Below are 21,582 nucleotides of genomic sequence, written 5' to 3'. Positions count from 1 at the left end.
TTAGCTGAGTCACTCTTTGCTGGGAACTGCCCTCAGCTGGTGAGAGTCGCCTTGCCCAACCTGCATCGATTAGCGGATGAGCAAGAAAGGTCCAGTTAGTTCCCTTGCTTCAGGGTGAGAGGATTCTGAAGGGGTCATCCCAGCTTTAGAGCCACCCAGGGATCTTGTGCGGCCTTCCTTGTGATGGTTCCACATTTCAACTCCTCCCTCGGCCCAATCCTGCTTCTCTCATCCCCACCACAGGTGTTGTTTTTGAGAATGTCTGCACACACATCCCCGTCTCCCGTGGATGTCTGCCAGTGGAAGCCCACCTAAGGCAAGCACAGTGAGACTAGCACTGTGAGCTGTCTTTAAAGGACTTGGCCTAGTTTGGGAGGCTAAGAAGCAAAGGGGCAATTACAGTAGACAGGGGTAAGTCTACAATGAAGCAGCACGTCCTGGGGAAGACCTGGGATGGGGAGGTATAAATTTCAGTCACAGAAAATAGCATATTCCCTGATATTTTTAGTTATAAAATATGGACGTCTTTGGTTTTATCTTATTATATTGGTTTTGATGGCCAGGGTGGCTCTGGTAATCCATTTGGGAGCGTAATGTCACACAGATATGAGGAGAAAATGCCAAAGGACCAGCCTGACAATATCAAGGCTTGACATTTATATGATTTCAGGGAACTGAGGACTTTTTTCTGTCTATTTCTTTGAAATGTTTTTCTACTGGTTTAGAGCAACCTAACCGCTAAATTCCACCATGTTTTATCCAAAAATTCACAGGAAGTAACTCATAAGTGCTTTTTGTACTGATGGTTGGATTTATTCCTGGAATTAAGGTTTGGGGGGATGACACAACAATTATCTTGCAGAAATAATCTAAATTTGTAATCATGAATAGATAGTCTTTTTCTCAGACTGTGATGACTAGATAAATTGGGATTCCAGCATGCCCCCAAAGCATGTGGGGATAGAGGGGTGGGGGGAAGGCGGGAAAGGAGTAGAGAGTGGGGACTGAGGAGCTTCTCAGCTATAAAGACTAAAAGGACACGATGAACTTATCTACAAAACAGAAACAGACTTGCAAACATAGTAAACAATCTTATGGTTAGTGGGGAAAGGGGGTGGGAAGGGATAAATCTGGGAATTTGAGATTTACAAATGTTAGCCGCTATATATAAAAATAGATTTAAAAAAAAGTTTCTGCTGTATAGCACAGGGAATTATGTTCAATATCTTGTAATAACCTTTAATGACAAAGAATATGAAAACGAATATGTGTATGTCTATACATCACTGGGACATTGTGCTGTACACCAGAAATTGACACATTATAACTGACAATATTTCAATAGTAAAAATAAAATTAAATTAAAAAATAAAGGGAAAAAAAGACTAAATGATGTTTAAACTCATCTTCAAAAGGCCTCAAATGGCTAAAATCACTTTTAGGCTGGTTTCTCCCAATCTCTGGAAGGTATATTTTACTGGTTTGTTTTGAGGTCAGTAAATCACTAGGCTCTGTTGTTGCTGCTGTTGATGTTTTTTAATGGCTGTTCTTTATACTCCCCCACCTCCTCGAAAATAAGTGGCAATGATGATGGTGACAGATAGGTAGATAAAATAACAGCTGACATTCATCTTTAAAACCTCTGGAGAAGACCGAGCGGCCCCAGAGTCCTTTATCTTTAGCCCACCCATACTGGGGGTTTCTCCAGCCAGGAACTTCCTATGAGAAGGAGAAGGGAAGAATATCAGAGGCAGAAAACCTTAGTCATTCAGAGAAGCATGAAAGATAGTATCTGCCACTGGTGTAAAGATTGCACTTTATCAGACCTTAGAGAACTCAAAGGTCCCTGGGGCACTTCGTTGTCATGGAGGGGTTTTCTTACGGTAGGGACTTCCCCACAAGTCTCTGTCAAGTTTCCCTCTCTGTCTTTGCCAAAAGCCAACGGTCTTACTGTTCAAATGAGCTGCGTTTTGTTGATCATTGGATGTGTGGTGCTACATGCATTAATTCAAATATAACTAAGTGGAAATTTTTTTCTACCCTTTACTTCCAGGTGGAGAAAAATTTGCCTCACCCTCCAAAATAAACAAAATAAACATAATTTCTAGTGTCCCAGGATGAGTAAATACTCAATCCAAACTGCTTTAATTTTTGTGATCAATTTCTAAATTTTTTCTATGGATTGACCCTATTTCGGAAGAAGCAGCATGGTGTATTAGATTCTGACTATGAATCTCAGGTCTACCATTTATGGTCAAGGTGCCCTTGAGCAAATCATGTAGGCCCCTGAATCTCAGGTACTTTTATCAGTAAGGTGGGGATTCTAATGTCTGTGTCATTGCAGTTCTTATGAAGAGCAAATAAACTGTTTTTGGAACACGTGATTCATGTGCTTAACAAATGACAGAGTCTTGTTATTACAAGTTTTACTAACTACAAATAATCACGGCAAAAATTCAGTCATTGAAGAAAAAAATTGAAAAAGTTCTTGATGGCTAAATCCCATTATGTGTAAAACAGCAGTATCTGACAAGTTGAATTCTACAGGTGCTTTCAACTCAGATTTTCTATGATTCAGTTTTAACTAGCATATGAAAGAAGCAGACAGACAAACTATTATTTTTATATAGAACTTAAAAAATATGTTTTGATAGGAAATTAGGTAAGTCAGAACATCACATCTCCCAGCATTTTGACTAATTAAAATGTAACCAAATGTTGATCTTAAAGTGTTTGAGTAACAAGAAAATCAAAGATTTTAAAGTATAAAATTCCATTCCCTTTACCACAAATGTCATTATAGCCCTTATCTGAAAAAAATGGGATAATAATGTAATTAATTGTTTGGGCTGTTATGAGGAGTCCACTTTTAGATAAATGTAAATCATTAAGCATAAGGACCTGGCATGTAATATGAGCAAACTCAGGAGCAGCTATTAATATGAGCTATTATAGCAAAAGCATTTCTAAACACTCCCTGATTTTTGTATGAATGGCTCCTTCATTCACTGATTAATTTCATTCACCCAGTATCTACTGAACACGTGTTGTTTACCTGGCACTGGCTGAGTCACTGGGAATGGGGACGCAATGGTGAAGGCAAAGTCCCTTCTCTCTTGAAGTCTCAGCTCTGTGGTCACCTCCTTTCAGAGCCCTTCTTGATCATTTAGTCTAGGTCACACCTCCTCATCCAACACCACCACACTGTCACCCCTTTGGGTCATTAGACTTTATTTGATTCAAAAATGCTTATAACTACCCCAAACTCTCTTGTTCATTTATTTGCTTACTGACTTTTTTTCTGCTTACTATCCACTGACTCCACCCCAACCCCCACAGAACAAACACTCCATAAAGGCAGGGACCATGACTTCTCATTTACCACTGTGTTCCCTGCACAGTGCTCACTATTACTCACTCAGTGCTCACATAATTCAACCCAATCTGAATAGCAAAATTCCAGAGAAGAAAATCACTTGAAAAATTAATTTGCTTTTCCTTATGGATTAGGTTGATGTGTGAAATTTATGAAGAAAATCTAGAAGAGTTGAGATCATTTAACTTACAGAAACTTTAAAAATGGCCTTTAATAGTCTAGAAGCCTGGGTTCTCTCATGCTGTGAGACCACGTGGAAGTCACAGCCTCTCCAACCACGTCCTTGTCTGTAAAATGGGAAAGATGATGTCCATTCTGACAAACCCTCTCATAGGACTGTCATGTGGCAAAATACAAATAGAGCTAGCATTAGGACCCTGGCCTTTACAACATGCTTTAACATGCACTTGCCCAGCTGAGTCTTACAAAAGTGACCCTTTGGAGTACATAAAGGAGGGATTACTTTCATTCTGTTTTACAGAAGAGGACACTAATATTAGAGGGTTCTAACTCTGGTAAGAAAAGAAGCAAGGAAAAGAGAGAAGGGGGCAAGAGAAGAGAAGGGTCAAGCAGCATCATTGCCAGATGCTGTTGTTCACCTCACTCCCACTTCCATTATCTCTTGTGATCCTCTCAGTCACTCTCATTACATTTTATAGATGAGGAAGCTGACATGCAGAGATTTAAGGTAGTGGTTTGTCCACAAGTAGCCTACCGGTAAAGGAAGATGACTAGCTGTGAGGCCAGTCCTTTGACTTCAAACCATACACCCTTCATTTTCACCATGTTGCTTTCAAGAAATGATCAAGGGCATGAAATTTGGCAAAAGAGAAATATGCTAGGAAAAGAAAATTAAAATCACTTAATCTCTTTTTTTAATAAATAATAAATAAATAAATAATATAAATAAAAAATAAATTAAATAAATAAAATAAAAATAAATAAATAAAAAGGAGAATTATCAACTCTTTCTTTGTTCCCAGGTTTTTAACTGCACTCTGGGGGAAAATGTATATGGAGTAACATAAGGATTAGCTGTGAGGAAGAATTTAATATCAGATACAGTGTTTTAGCCACTAATGAGGTTATGAAGGATACTTCTGGAATATGATTTTAAGATGTCTTTATACCCTGACATCAAACCTTCCATCATTCCAAGGAAATCTGAATGAGAGTCTGTGAGGAGACAAAGGGATAGAAGTCAAGGTTCCTAGTTGTGATACTTGACATTTATAAAATGGTACTATATTTTCAATTCATAAAGGATATGTTTCTACACTTTTTTTTAATGCAGAAGTAAGTAACACAGGAAGTACCCCACAAATTCCCCTCATAAGCCCCTGCCCTGGAGACAATCATGAACAACTTGATACTGTGCCTTCTGCACTATATTTGTTTATATCAACTTTTACTTAAATGTGATCATTCTCTACATACTACTCTCTCACCACTTTTTCCACTCCATATGATGAACAATGTTCCAGGCCAACAGATAGATCTGCCTTTTTCTTTTCAACAGTGGACATACCATAGTTATTCTTTTCTTCATCTTTAAGAATTTAATGCATAATATATTTTCAGAAGACAGATAGATTGCTTCACCAATTTCTTTTCATTCTCCTGTCCAGTTTCAACCACCCACAGAGTTTTAGCTGTTCCTACTTTATAGGTGTGAAGACAGTCATTTCTTTCTTTCCCAGAAGCTTTGGTCACTTGGTCCACTAATTCTGTGTATGTAAGAAATACTGACATGAAATAAGTATTCATTTCTAGAACAAAAAAAATTCTCCAGGTAAAGGTTATGGTATCTTCTGTTTCACCCAGAACTTGTGAGAAAATAAGATCTTTATTGCATGAGGTTCAAAATCAGTATCCCATGGCCAGAGAAGTGACCACAATCTCATATCATGGCCATACTTAATGAGTTCTTATAAATCAACTAAAGGAGTTGAGATTTTATTCTGAAGGCGTTGGGTATTTATGGGGCCTGAATGAATTTTTAACTGGGGGATAGCATCATTGGATAAATGATATAGGAAGATCTCACTGGCTAAAGATAATGGTTTAGAATGAGGAAAACCCAGGGGCAAGGAGACCCAATTGCCCATGAATAGGAAGTCTTTATTAAGGTATTCTAACCAAAAAACCAGCCCAAACTAGCCCTATTCCATTCCCAACCATACTGAGTTGTTTTTCAGAGACAACAGAATAAAACTAAATCATACAACCAATGCATGCACAGAAGAGAAAATTTTGATCTCAATTAACAGCCAGAAACCAAAGAGCCAGGACATGATAAGAACCTGAATGCTGGAAACCTTTCAAAAGGAAATGGTCCATTGTCCAGGGAGATCCAGGGCTGAAGCCCCCTTTACCATACCTTACCATGAATGGCCAAGTTCCAAAGCTCTCAAATGGAAACCTGCCCTACACACCAACCCATCCTCCCCTAACTCATAAAAATTTGACCAAACTCGAGATTGGGGAAACAGATTGAGAGCCCTGCCTCCTGTCTCCTTACTGGTTGACCTCTCAATAAACCCTTTTCTTAAAAATCAGTGCTACAGTATTGGTTTCTAAGTGCATTGGGCAGAAAGCCCCTTGCAGTAACAATATTAAGTATTATACCTTATTAACACTTAACCTTTACTTTTAAAAATATTACTTTATTTAGTTTATTAAGATATTAAGTACTGTTGGGGCAAATTGACTCTGAGTGTTGATATCATCACTGCTGACAGAAGTTTTGTAGGAGAGCAAAACGTACCACCTCAAAATGTCTCTCTGGAATGTGGATTATTTCAAACTGAAAACAATCAAGACCCAAAGGATTCAGGAAGAAATTTTGACTTTCTACCTTCAAACTGCCCGAAGAAGGTAGATAAAGGATTTGCTCCAGGATGGGAGCTATCACCATATATAACAATAGTATGAACTAGATTTGTAAACAGGGATGAGCTAGCAAAGTCTGTTTGTTAAAATCCCTCTTTGTGTCCTATTGTCTCTGCCTGGCCCAGCAAACATCTGCTACCAAACATTTGCTTTTTCATTTCCATGTCAATTGCCTTCCTCTCCTTTGAAATCCCAAACCAGTACCCCCAATATCATCTTTTGTCTTTAGCTGAAGATATTTAAGGTGAGGGATTTGGCCATTTTGGCAAGTTACTCAGTTTTTCTGGGTTGCTCCCATGTAAACATGTTTTTAAACTTTTGTGTGATTTTCTCCGATTAAGCTGTCTCATGTCAATTTAATTCTTAGACCAGCCAGAAGAACCTAGAAGAGTGGAAGAAAATTTCTTCTTCATCAACAGTATAAATACAGACTCTGGCCTCTCCTTCTAAAATGTCCCTTGCACTCAATACATTGCCAAAGAAAGCAACCTCCATTTCCAAGATGGTTTAATTACATGGCTGTGGCTGGAAGCCTCAGTTTCTCACCACATGAATCTCTCCCTCTAGAGGGCTGCTTGAGTGTCCTCATGGCCTGGAAGCTAGCTTCCTCCAGAGCAAGCAGTCCAAGAGACAGGGCAGCAAGAAAGCCACGTGCTTCATCACCTAATCTCAGAAGTCACACAGTGCCACGTCCACCTTATCCATTTCACTAGAAGTCACTCAGTCCATCCCACACTCAATGGGACTGAATTAGGCTGCCATCTCCTGAAGAGAGGAATGTCAAAGAATTTGGGGACATATTTTAAAACCACCCCAGGAATCTAGTTTTGAATCCAGGCTGATGCACATAAGAGCCAGAGGCTTAGGGAACTGTGAGACATGATTCTCCAGGAATTCACAAAAGCAAAAGAGAGTTCTTCAGACTTCCACAGTCCATAGAATTGGGAGGATTCAGTGTAGTGTATCTAGATGTCTGAGAGGCAGGGGGGGCCAGCTGATATTTCAGTTATACTGTCAACCTCCCCATGGGTATCAAATGTGTTAATGAGAGCATGAGATCTAATTCTTTCCCTATTAGTCCTCATGAATTATGAAAACATCCCGAGTATTTCATTATTTTCATAGTTCTCAATTTTTAATTCCAACCAAGAAAATCTGGCATCTACATTAGCACTCAGGGAGTGTGTTCTGCTGTCTCTGGGCAGGATAAGACATATGTAAGTTGCAGAAAGTGAACCTTAAAATGAGCCTTTGAGTGCTTGGACCTCCTTTTCTCTTCAGGCTTTTGTCAAAGGTAGGTTTAGCTCATGTGAGTGTGTTTGCTTGAAATTAAACTGAGAAGTTAGATTATTTAACCAGTTTATTGTACAAGTTGGACACCGTAGGGTACAGGAAAGAAGAACTTTTACTTTTTATCACCACTGCTCCCCTTTAAATGTTCCATAATTCATTCATTTACCCTCCCTTCAATGAAATCTCAATCAGATCTCATAGCTTTTCCTATTATTCTCAGATGATAAAATGTTACTATATTTCATCTACTCTAAAATGAATATATTTCTCCATTTTAATATCTCATCTCTGAATCTCAGTATCATCTTATAATCATAACTTGAAAGGTTTTCTCCCCTTTCTTAGTGTTATACAAAATAATGGAACATCTTATAATCAACAGCATCTTAAGCTCAGTGAAATTTAATAATCTCTTCTTCTCAGTATTAAAAAATCTAGTGGTGTATGGTAATCAAAATCCTATTCTCATCAAACTTAAAACTTCTCCCTTCTCTGAGCCCTGGCCTACTTCAGGCTTGGGAGCCTCTAATGAAAGAAGATGGGGATAGTCAGGGTCATCTCCAGTTCTTCCTCTACCTTCTCCTTGACTCCCTAGCCAATGCTTTGGAACCTTTCGGGGATTGGACTGAGGTGAGTGAAAAGAACCGCAAGTAAATAAAATATTATTTCACAGTACAGTTGTCCTCTGCTATAGGTATCTTCTCTGTGAGGGATGTTCTAAATGTCAATTCTTTCTTTCTCAAAGTGGTTTTGTGGCTTCCTCAGAGACAACTTCCATCATGGGGGATCTCTCGCCTACAGTTCCTCTGACGTACACTATGCCTCCTCCAGCTGGCCACTTACAACTTCCCCTTTAGCCACTGGTGTTGTATGGCCCACCCCTCCATTGGATTTAGTCCTCTTGTGTGGAGTCCCACTCAAAACAACCCAATACAATTCCCCACTTGGAGCACGGGGTAGGGGCGGTACCTCATGGGTTCATGGGAAATTCAAACATCCTTCGTCTCACACCGGAGACTAGAAGTGGTGGTGGATTCCAAAAGAGCCCTTTTCCCTCACTGTGCTCCAAGGCAACAGAGCTCAGGCCACCTACTCTCACCTTTGGACTTGGTAGGTATGAGTCAGATGCCAGTCCCTGCATCCCTCCAACGTCCAGGAACACATGAAAACCTCTCCAGGGGTTCTCAAGAAGCATCATCACTGGGTCTAAGAACATCATCTCATTAATTGCTTCTTGGAATGGTCAGTCTTAGGCAACTTCACTTCTGTTTCTGGTTTCATCATCAACTTTAAGGCAAAAACACACATAAAATGCTTTAAAAAAAAGTTTTGTTAAATCAATTCATTCTCTACTTTTTCCTCAAAAATGCTGAGAATTGCTCACAGCAAAAAAAATGTAACAGTAGGGTGAGATATAGTGACTATCTACTTTATGCCTGGTCCTTTATGTTCCCGTTGATGTACTAAGAAGGATAAAACATCACTAATGTAGTATGCCTGCCAGGAATACAAAACCTAAATATAATCATGAGGAAACAGCAGACAAAGACTCAGAATATAGAAATCAGAACGAACTATCAGTTTTCTTACTGACAAAGATATTTTGAGGAATGCAGAGGCCAAATGCTAACACTTCTTAATACTTTGCTCCTGAATTAATCAGATATAACACTAGTCCCTCCCCCTAATATGTGCATAAACCATAGGTCTCTTAATTCAGGAGACAATGTCTCCTTCATTAAGCTTGTCAAGTAGAGAGAAGGAGACTAGTATACCCTGGTTGAGGGGTAGGCAGATCTAAAAGAGAAAAGAACTCAGGAGAGGCTAAAATACACATGTTCATGCGCCCCAGAATAGCACAAATGGCAACTTTGTAGATAGAGACACTCTAGGTGGATCCAGACCCTCTGGCACAAGGCTTAGATTCCACAACGTCTTTGTGGGGATTAGTCCTTCCTCCAGGTAAACCTAGCTCTCTTCCAAGGCACGAGGCCTGAAAGTTCAACTGAGTTTCAGCCCCCTACTCACCACCGGCACAGATGGGCAGCCCAGTGCAGGTGGCAGCCCTGCGTGCCTAATTCTTTCTCTCAATCTTACTGAAGGTTTGAGAAGAACATAATGTTGGGTGGAAATTCCCTTCCTTTTTCTAATACATAGTTGAAAACTCTATTTTACTGGCGTATGTAGGGATTCCAGGAAGACGAGAAAATGGTCCCTTCTACATAAGAGATCTTGATACATGAAAGATACCCATTCATTGCCCATAATACAGCTTATTTTTTCTGCTGGTTTATCATTTGCTTTCCAGTTTTTATGTGATTTTTTTAATATAGATATTTCAGATATTTAGCATTTTATAGGAAGATTCAAAATTAATAAAGACTTCATTACAAACACAAGTTAAACCTTTTCATACTCTTCAGTTTAATAAGGCAACTCAGTTTTGTTTTAAACTACATGCATTAAAATCAATAATGATTTCTCTCTGTGGAATATAAAAGCCTCCCCTCTGCCTATCTCATAAATTTTGACTGAGTTTCTGATGCAAATTATTCGATTTCTTCTCACCTTATGTAGCATATTGTCTAAGAAATACTGTTTACATTTTATTGCATTATAATTTCAGTAACAACTCTAAAACTTATTGGCCTCTCTACTTACCAATTTTTGTTTCACGCCATTCTTCCCTTTCTTGAGCTTTTAATTTTGATTCATCTCTCAGCCTACTGAACCAAATGAATACTTGCTAATTTTCAGTCAGGAAGTATGCTGTTGGGGCCCAAGGCGGGCTGCCCCCTAATCTGTCTTAATGTCATATTGATTATTTTGAATTAAAGTTACTTAAGAACGAACTGATGTAAAAGCTCCCTATCTCCCTGAAAGCAGGAAATAACTCCTGTGTGAAAGTTGCCCTTCCTGTACCGGGAGGTAGAAAGACATTCTTATCCCCAGAGACAGGAATTTGGGACCAAGAAGGCAGTATAAACAAACTTTGTTACTTCTGTACTAACTTACTACTTGCCCAAACGTTGCTTAAATTCCTTACTAATTAAGCACCCAAACCCAAGTTTCTCTGTTCCGTCAGTTCCTCTCAAATTTACTGTTTCTTTCTCAATAATTAATTAATTAAATGCAAGCTTCCTTCTTTGGCCTCTTCTTTGGTCCCATTTCTATGAAACCTTTGTGCGCATGAATTAAAATTTGTTTCTTTTTCCCCTGTGAATCTGTTTTGGGTCAATATTATTATTATTCCAATCACAAGAACTTAAGAGGAGTAGAGGGGCTAATTTCCTCCTCTATTTTCTCAGCCTTCAATGTCCCCCATTTGATGACAGCAAACTTCTATTTTGTGTTCCCACAGCAGACCTATTGTGCATACTTTTACTATAGAACTTATTTCATTCTGTACATGCATTACTGGAATTTAAGCTCCTTGAGAGCAATTTCTTTCTCTGTCATCTCTGCTTTCTTTCCAGTATGCTACAAAGGGCCTGGAGGTTACAAAACAGAGACTCAGTCACTGTTGAAAGAAGAAAATCATTAGCTGAATTCTTTAATATTTGATTACTGAGACCATTGCAGTTCTTTCGTGTATCATGGTGTAATGCTGAAACACAGAGGAGAAAGGGCTGAATGACATCAGAGTTGGAGACACTGACCTTTCAAGGAGACATTTACCCAATAGTCAAAGCCACACTCTCCCAAGTGAGGTATTAATAGAGGAGAGGGCTGAGCACCAAGCATGAGCTATGCCCACAGTTAAATGGGAGGAGGATGGAAGGTAGGGGGGGATGATGAGGAGAAGCAGGCAGCAGGGTGAATCAATACCATGGAAACTTAAATGGAAGAGAGTCCAAGATGACGGAAGTGGTCAACAGTAACTAATAATGAAGACAACTCAGGAAGAGTGATGGATGAGATCAGAAGCGAGGTCATTGGAAGCTGATAATCTTGTTTCCCACCTTTTATACCGGGTTAAGTCTCCTCTCTGCTCTTCAGTTGTGATTTAAAGCTATGGATACTTAGATAAATGAAAACTCTAGCCAGCCTAGGTACTTGCTGAGATAGGTCAATTAGTATATTTGAAAATTCAGTATCATCATATGCATGGCAAAAGGATTTTTTAAATTAATCTGGCATTTCAACCCCCTAAAAGTTACCTTCATAGATTAACTATTCCATTCATATTTTTATAGGGTAAAAGTCTCATCATTTTTGAGGGTAAACACTCTAGTCCTCAAGGCAAAAAGAATACCAGATAAATATCACAGGGGAGTTCTTCACCTATTTGTGGTTAACCACAGTCTACTGCTTCAGGAAAACACTACTGGGGATTTAGAAAACCCCATGAAATCATATTCCAGCCATAGGTGAAGGCAAAATACATATGTTTTATATATATATATATATATATATATATATATATATATATATATATATATATTTCAAGTATATCCTAAACTGTAGAAGCACATGATGAAAGGGAGTCCACTTTTGGTGCAAAAACTGATTCTTTGGCACATTTTCAAGGGTAAGAAGGCATTTATGACTTTATACAATGAGATAGATTTAAACTTACAGTTTTATCACTGAGTAGCTTTTCAAGGTTGTATCAATTTTCCCTAAAATACTTTGTACTCAGAAGTTCTTGAGTATCACAGATTACACTAGATGTTTCAGAACAAAGATCTTTTCCAAGTGAGAAAACTCCAGATCTAGAAGGCAATTTGTAACTTATGGCCAAAACCACATGATGGTTAATTTCTTTATTTGTGGAAACAAACACGTACCAAGAACTTACTATATTAAAGTGTAGTGTACATCATTGTTTCTCAAACCATCTATGATAGAGGACCATTTTTCCCCAATCCATCATGATCTAATACCTTTGAAAAATATAAGAATAAGTTACTAAACAAAATAACACAAAAAAGGAAAACTAACTTTTTATTTTTAATTACACAGAATAAAATTACCCTCTCAAATTGACTTTATAATGTTCTAAATATTTACTCTCAATTCTTATTCTTATCTGTTTGCAGGCTATTACCAGCACCAGTCCATGAAACCACTTTTGAGACATGATATTCATCATAAAATTGATATTCATAACATGATGCTGATCACAAAATGGTTAAATAGTGCAACCACACTCCCTAACCCGTTCCTTAGGTAGGGCTGGGGGCAAGGTGAGAGTATGTTTAATGCTTTACCTAACACAGGCATTTGTGTCTCAGCTCAGTGTAGGCTTTCATTCTTTCAGTCAAAAGAAATTTAGAAACACTCTTCCCATTGGCACAACTAGGAGGACACCAATTATAGAAGAGAACAAACACATAGAAAGAAAACTTGTATAGAAAGACTACACAATCAGGCTTCTTTTATGCACTACAAGCATCACAGAGTCAGTGAAAAAGCTTTCAGGCTTTCCAGGAATTATGAAGATTTTTGAGAGCTAAAATATTTTTACTGGCTCCAAAAAATAAATATTGAGAAAGTAAAACTGGCAAATGTTAAAGTCTAAAAACTATAGCATTGATTATTAAATTAATGATTAATTATCAGTTAATTAAGAGATTATTTTAGTAATTATTAAATTTAGTGTTGATACAACATCATTATACTTGAAAACTGATTTAAGTTACAATTTAAGTCACATTTTATCACTTTCCAATATTGGCAAGAAATTGTAGCTAGTAGTATTTTAAGGGAATTATTTGCAGCTACGTTTTTTAAAAAGCAAAAAAAAAAAATCCTTTCAAAAATTTTATAGCCAAGAAAAAAGTTTATATGGGTTATGAAGACATTTTAGTAAATATGAAATAACATAAGACCTCCAAAATCTTTAAAAAGCCCTGTCCACAAGGTACAAACACACTGACTTTGTTAAGTGAACAAATGAATTCAGGAAACACAGTTTGGGAAGACTGGAGAAGCAGCAACAGACACCAATTTCCAGGTTGACATGTGAAGGAATCAGCCGCAATTTACAGGGCTTGTTGGAGGAGTAACATGTATGAACAGAGAAAGGCAATAAGGCTGGAAAGCAAGGAATCAGACATCCCCAACATCCACGGTAGGAAACAGTTAAAATATGACGGGAAAACAGAACCCACAGACTCCAAATCAGGCAAGAAAAGGAAAAAGGACTACATATGAGATCGGACCAGGCTGGAGATTATTTCCCTAACCGCACTGAAGACAGTTCCTCCCAGACATTCAGAGAGAGAAAGCCAGGAGTGTGTATCAAATTTCATGAACAATCTTTATTATTGTTACATTTACTTATTAAGGTACTACTAAATATACGTAATTTTTAAACTTCAAATTGTGAATCCAATGTTTTCTAACAAATCCTCTTTCATTTTTATAAAATACAAAGTTAATGGGACTCTCCAGGTATAGTTTTCATCTTAGTTCCTTTGGTCTGCTATATCAAAATACCATAGACTGCCAGCTTATAAACAACACAAATGTATTGCTTATAGTGCTAGAAACTAGCCACCGAAGACCAGGTGCCAGCATGGTCAGGTAAGGGTCCACTTCCAGACGGCAGGCGTCTCTTTGCATCATCACATGGTGAAAGGGGCAAGCTTGCTCTCCGGGGCCTCCTTTAGAAGGCAGTAACCCCATTTATGAAGGCTCTTCCCTCATGATCTAATCACCCCAAAGGCCTGTCTCCTAATACTATCACCTTGGGCATTAGGTTTTCAACATATGAATTTTGGGGGGACACAAACATTCAATTCAGACCACAGTAGTTATGAACAAATATATAGACTGCCTGGAAATAGTCTGTGTCTTAAAACATTTATATAGTGCTTTCTTTTTTTTGTTTTGTTTTGTTTTGTTTTTATAAAGTTAAGCATTACTTTTACTTGAATTTTCTTTGTTCTTATTCATTAAGGTACATAGCATAAAGAGCACAAATTTTAACTGCGTAACTCAGCATGAGTACTCACCAAAAGATCATGACACAGAATAAAGGCACCACTTCAGATGGCTCCCTCCCAGTCAATATTCCCCCAAAGGTAATCACTATTCTGACTTCTATCACCATTGATTAATTTTGCCTTTATTGAGCTTAATATAAATGGAACCTTACAGTATGTACATTTTTGTTCCTGGCTTCTTGTGCTCAACATTATCCCTATCATATTCATCTGTCTTTTCATGTGGTTACTACACAGTTTTCTCTGCTACCAAAAGCAGAGACCGCCTTGTGGCAGCTCAAATGCTATGCAGCATCTGAACAGAGAGGGGAGCATCCATTACTGGTGATTACACAGGCATCCCATCAGAGGTTGACCAGACCACTACACCTCATGCCTCAAACCTCACCAGATACACATACCAGCCCCTCTTGCTCCAGCACTGCTCCCTTCTGGGGCAGAGGATGCTGGTGCTGGAAAGGGGAAGAACACATATTTAAAGGGAACTAAGCCAGCTTGGACCCAACCTTCAGCCTTCTGTTCCAGCAACGTGGGACCTCACCCAAATAGGGTGGTAACAACCACTGAACAGAGGGGAATCCCTGCCCGACATCTGACTCTAGACCTAGCCTCTTCTTCTCCAGTCACATCTCCTTATCAAGAGGTTATCTGCCAGCTCATCCTAAGGAAAGAGGTTACTTGTGTTCACATCAAATCTAGCTTTCCCACCAAAGCCTCTGGACCCATGCAGACTGTACATGGACATTCCAACATAAAGACACCATTTCAAGACCATCACAGGTCATTGTTTTACCTAATTTCATAGAGACAGAGAAAGATAAGCAAAGTGAAGAAACAAGAGAATTTGTCTCAAATGAGAGAGAAGAAAAAAAAACCTGAAAAAACAACTAATGAAACAGAAATAAATAATTTACCAGATAAAGAATTCAAAACATTAGTAATAAGAATGCTAACTAAATTAGGGAAAGGAATATATGAACATAACATAGTGAGAACTTTATAAGGAACTAGAAAATAAAAAAAAGAACCAGTCAGAGGTTAAGAATACAATAACTAAAAATTAAAAACATACTAGAAGAAACGAACAACAGACTAGGTGACAAAGAAGAATGAGTAGGTGATCTGGAAGACAGAATAATGGAAAACATCCAATCAGGACAGCAAAAAGAAAAAGATTTTAAAAAATTTAAACATTTTAAGGGATATTTGGGATAACATCAAGCACACCAACATTCACATTACAAGGTCCCAGAAGAAGAAGAGAGAAAGAAGGGGGCTCAAAATATATGCAGTAAAATTATGGCTAAAAACTTCACAAACCTGAACAGGGAAACAGATATCCAGGTACAGGAAGCACACAGTGTCCCAAACAGACTCACACCAGGACATAACATAACTTTTTCTGATAAGTTTCTAGGAATTTATCCATTTCTCCTAGGTTGTCCAATTTGTTGTTGTATACGTGTGCTTAGTATTCTCTTAAGATTTTCTGTATTTCTGGGATTTTGTTGGTTGTAATTTCACCTCTTTTATGTCTAATTTTATTTATTTGGGTTCTCTCTCTTTTTCTTTTGTGCATCACCATTTTTCCCCTTCTTTCTATTTTTCTTCATGACAGTTCTCAATGTCTGGCATACTGCATATTTCTACATATTTACCTGCCGTGACTCTTATCAGAATTATCCAGTGACTTCCCTCCTTACTCCCAACAAAAGCCAAACTAATCACAGTGGCTGAGAAAACTTCCGTGACGTGGCTCGTTGTTGTTCCTTGAAGGAATCAGGCTGATTCTTGACTTAAGGTCTTTGCACTTGCTTTTCCCTCTGCTTCTAAGGGTCTTCTCACAGATATCTGCATGGCTAACACCCTCATTTCTTTCAGGACTTACTCATATGATCAGACAGGTCCTCCTTAACTATCCTGTTTGTAATTCCATCACTCCCACAACCCCACAGGACTCCCCATCCTCCTTTTATTGCCTAGAAAATACCACCTTCTGTCGTAGCAGGCATTGATTTATTTATTTCGTTTACTCCCTGAAGAATGTAAGCTGCATGAAAACAGGGATTTTTGACTCTTAAAATCATGGGGAATAAATCTCAGTCAATAGTGGGCAAATGAATGAATCAAAGGCTAGAAAACAGGAAATACAAAGGCAAGGATGTAAGAAATTTTAAGAAATGCCACAACTCTAATTTGACCCGATTCCCTCTGGGATCTCTCAGTGCGGTGCTGCGGTATTGTACCTACAGCACTGAGGCACCTCCTTCCTTGGACACTTGCTGAGTGCTGGCTTTGTTAAAGGGAAGGAAGCATTTCATTTCACTTGGTGGTAGTGACCAACTTTCCCTCTTTCTCCCAGATAATGTTTTGAGCCTTCACGACCACTAAAGGATCACTTCCAGAATTCTCAGCTGGGCTCTTCCCTTCGACCAACACATGGGCTTCTTCTCCTGCAGAACTGTGGATTTCCTGGTTACTGTTCAGTGTCACATTATAGACATTAGGCCATGAAGGAAAGGGAAGTTGGAGTTTTTGGTTAATAGCCACTGTTGTCTTGGTGTGTAGGAGGCAAGATCATGTGTTGACTGAGGGTGGAGGTAGCGTACAGATGGTGAAATATGAACCATCACTGACGAGATTTGGAAAGTGGCTGACAAGAGAAGAAGGAGTGGTTGAGCAGAATGAAGCGTTTGGGAAAAACATACTGGCTGGAGTTTTTGCATAGCAAATCATTTGTTCTGTGGTTTTGTTAGGAAGAAGAATGAATTGAACTCCAATTCCTACTGTGGGAAACTGACAAGCAGGAAGGGAAACGGTATTGTGATTTGCCCGTGGAGATCCTTGTTGTTCTCAAATTATAGGAGCTGCTGAAGGTGGGAGAGCCCCATAAGACCAGGTAATCATCAGCACCTGTGCAATGATCAGACATTCAGCAAATATAGGGGGAAGGGGCAGAGGGTACCTGGGTCTTCCAGAAGGCAAGTTCTATTATCTATAAATGGCATTTTTTGTACTACTAAAAAATTTCAAAAGAAAAACATGTATTTTGACAATGATACACTTGAGTCTTGACAAGAAAGGAAGGAAAGAAGGAGGGAAGGAGAATGTTATAAAGTAGAATCATTTCACTGAGCTATTCCACACTTAGAATTTAGTTCTGCACTTCCTCAAAAATGCCATCATTCAACAGAGCAAAGAACATACAGTGGAAAAAGGATAGTCTCTCTTTATTAAGTGATTTTGGGAAAACTGGACAGCCACATGCAAAAGAAGAACGAAAGCAGATCACCCTCACACCCAACAAAAATCAACTCAAAATGGATAGAAGACTTGAATATAAGACCGAAGCCATAAAAACTTCTAGAGGAAAACATAGGCAGCATGCTCTTTGCAGTCAGTCTCAGCAGTATCTTTCTAAATGTGTCTCCTCAGGCAAGGGAAGCAAAAGCAAAATTAAACAAATGGACTGCATAGCAAAGGAAACCATCAACAAACAAAAAGATAAAGTACCAAATGGAACAAGATATTTATAAATTATATATCTGGTAAGGAATTAATATCCAAAATGCTTAAATAACTCGTATAACTCAGCAACAAAAAAACTAACAATCCAATTAAAAAATGAGTGACTTCCATAGGCATTGTTCAAAGAAGACATACAGATGGCCAACAAGCACATGAAAAGATACTCAGTATCACTAATTACCAGGGAAATGCAAATCAAAACCACAATAACACCTCATACCTGCTAGAATGGCTATTTTCAAAAAGACATGAAAAACCAAGTGCTGATCATGATGTGGAAAAAGGGAACCCTCATACACTGTTGGTGGGAATGTAAACTGGTGCAGTCACTATGGGGAACAGTATGGAGATCCCTCAAAAAATTAAGAATATAACCATCATGTGATCCAGCTATCACACTTCTGGATGTGTATTCAAGAATATGAAAATACCAATTCAAAGAGAGTCATGAACCCCTATGTTCATCGCAGTGTTATGTATGATAGCCAAGATATGGAAATAACCTAAACACCCATCAATGGATGAACAGATAAGGAAGTGGTATATAAATATATAGAGATAGATAGATACACACACACACACACACACACACACACACCATGGAATACTACTCAGCCATAAAAAGATGAAATCTTGCCATTTGCAACAACATGGATGGACCTTGAGAGTACTATGCTGAGTGAAATAAATCAGATGGAGAAAGATATATGATTTCACTCATATGTGGAATATAAAAAACAAATAAAAATAATAGAACTAAGTGGACAAACCAAACTAAACAAAAGCAAACACCGTAAAAACAGAGAACAGAGTAGCTGTGACCAGAGGGAAAGGGAGGATGGGGATGGTGAAATGGGTAAAGAGGGTCAACTGTATGGTGATAGACAGAAACTAAATTTTGGGCAGTGAGCACCTCTACTGTATACAGAAGTAGAAGTATAATGTTGTACACATGAAACATATAATGTTACAAACCAATGTTACCTCACTAACAATGAATCTAAATTAAAATAATTAATTAATTTTTTAAAATGCCCCCATCACCTGCAATCCAGAAATCTTTTTCAAAATAAATGTAATCAGTGACACGCTCGTTCTAGTCACCATTTCTCCAATGACTTTTGTTTCATATCTACTGATAGGTTTCTGTCCATGATTGTCTAAGCCATAGGAGAGTAACACTAGTGCTTTCAAAAATAAAATCGGAAAAATGAAAAGATAAAAAAATAAATGCACCCAATTTGAAGAAAAATGTGAGAACCCTTAAATACCAACCCACCTTGTTGATCAGGAATGTTCATAGTTATTCAAAACCAACTCAGCATACTCAAAAATAATTATTAATAGTAATATTAATTTAAGCTGATGTTTATTTTTTCACATAATTTTCATTTTACTTACTGTTAAGACTAAAAATCAATAATACGTTAGTAATAAATAATTGCAACTGATGTTATCAATATATTATTAGTATTAAATACTAATTCAATATTAATTAGGCTTTCCTATCATTTTTTTTCATTTAGTCTTCACAACATAAGATTGACATTGTTACTGTATTTTACAAATGAGGAAGCTGAGGTTCAAAGAGGCTACATAATTTACATAAAGCCAAATGCCACAAAAGGCCACAGCATTTTTAAACCTGTGGAAAAGGCAGGTCTTAATAACTCTCTAAGCCATGCCCTGTGCTTCAACATGTGCCTCCCCAGACCGATGCTTCTGGGACAGCAGCAGCACAAAGTAAGCCCTCATTTAGTATAAATAAGGACCATTAATTACCATGTGCTGAATTTAAAGTCTGACTCCTCAGCATAGTTGAATTGTATTTCAAAGGTGAAGAAATATGTCTTGACAGGAATAAATGTGTTTTAATTTAATTAAAATCTCAAGTCTATTCTACCTCTACTTAGCAAATTTTAGTTCTTTAGACATCAATTTAAAATAACTCTTTTCAAAACACTAAAAGTAAAATAATTATTTATAGTCTCAGAAGTTTTGTGCCTTTTGGACACTTACCTCAGTACTTCCAGTTTTCTGATCTTGTCTTAACAATTTCTGCAAACTTCTGTTTTTGAGACCACTATTGTATTTTGGTTTTCTTGAAAAACACCACTGGATACACACTGTTATCATAATGACGCAATTCCAAGAGGAAGTGAACAAATTTTATTAGGACCTTCCTCGTCCTCTCGAAAAGTTTGAAAGGTTTGGAAACCCTAGAGGTAAAAATATAAAATTGGCCACTTAAGAAAGGAAATCTAAACTTCTTCCCTTTCAAAGGGTGAGGTGAAAGGTCATCAAAATAAAATTAAGAAGCAACATCTGCAAATAGCAAAGTGGTTAGTTAAATAGTATTCCCTTATCAAAACTTGTAACTTAACACGAATTTTATTCTTCAATTCAAAACTGAAATCTCCACCATTGTGGGGTCAGGTTACTATCTCTTTTAATCAGCCATCCTGAGGGGTCTTTCTCACCTTGACTGTGGAGAAAGAGCTGTAAAGTTTAAGTCGGATGTGAGCTCTATTTCTTTGCCTGCCACTTGACCAGCTGTGTAAAACAGAGAAAAGAACAGGTTTTTTCCTGATTCGCAGAGTTACAGTGACTCTTAGTTGTGATAACACAAGTGCAATTCCTCTGTAAAGAATGAAGACCAAGGTTAGTGGTTCTCAAATGCTTTTCTCCCCAGGGGACATTTGCCAATATCTGGAGACATTTTTGGATTGTCACAACTAGAGGTGCAGGTGCTATTTGGCATCTAGCAGGTTGACACCAGGTACAATGTTAAGTATCCTACAGTGTACAGGACAGTCCCTGAAAATCAAAGGATTATCCACCCTGAATACCAATGGTGCTCTGCTCTAGACAAATGCCAGCTACCCTCAGCTTCCCCAACCAACGCCTTGGACCCAAGAATCTCTTAGGTGTGCCAGGATGACTATAACCCTGAAATAGACCTTCTCAGATCCAGCTCTTCTTACCCTGCAAGAGTGAAGAGGCAAAGCCATCCTTCCCTTTCTGCCCTAGCCCAGAGCCCCAGGGTGAGGGCCTGCACAGGGCTGAGGGTAGGACCAAGAGTCCCTTGTCAGTCGCAAGTTTCCTAACACTCACCTTCCCTAGCTGCTTTCCTGGGAAGCCACGTGTTCAGAAAACATGCTTTCCAATTGGACGGAATATATGGTACTAAACAGTATTTACTGAGCATCCACTTGCTTGCCATTAAGAAGGATACAGATAATATAATAGATTTATATATCTCGTTTGGCAAGTGAAATCCCTTCTATCACCATCTATACGTAGAGAATATAGTAGATGAGATGACACAAATAACCAGTAAAGAATCCCAGACAGTTCTGTCCTTTCAAACTTACACATGATGTAATAGAGAGGGTAGGATATGGCCATGGACTAGAAGGAATAGAAAGGTCTTCAGGATACAAGGGGTAACAAAGTAGGATGGCGTGGGGCAGCGTGATGGTTAATTCTGTGTGTCAACTTGAATGCTTGAATGGGCCATAGGGTGCCCAGACAGCTGGT

At 38.2% G+C, this 21,582-nt stretch overlaps 1 protein-coding gene across 1 annotated transcript in view; it reads right to left on the bottom strand.

The window, feature by feature from the left end:
- TNFSF4 (TNF superfamily member 4) overlaps positions 1 to 20,668 on the bottom strand; it is a 124,008-nt gene extending 103,340 nt beyond the window's left edge. The window contains exons 1-4 of the mRNA XM_072946104.1: positions 20,523 to 20,668; positions 20,062 to 20,261; positions 12,363 to 12,447; positions 8,661 to 8,848 (exon numbers count right to left, since the gene is read on the bottom strand). Of these exons, the coding sequence (XP_072802205.1) occupies positions 8,661 to 8,725 (65 nt within the window). The 5' untranslated portion in view covers positions 8,726 to 8,848; positions 12,363 to 12,447; positions 20,062 to 20,261; positions 20,523 to 20,668. The remainder of the gene's footprint in view (positions 1 to 8,660; positions 8,849 to 12,362; positions 12,448 to 20,061; positions 20,262 to 20,522) is intronic.
- Positions 20,669 to 21,582: the final 914 nt, after the last annotated feature.

The sequence above is a fragment of the Vicugna pacos genome, chromosome 21, assembly GCF_048564905.1.
Source record: "Vicugna pacos chromosome 21, VicPac4, whole genome shotgun sequence".
NCBI lineage: Eukaryota > Metazoa > Chordata > Mammalia > Artiodactyla > Camelidae > Vicugna > Vicugna pacos.
The sequence above is the reverse complement of the archived record's forward strand: the minus strand, read 5'-3'. Positions and strand labels throughout refer to the sequence as shown.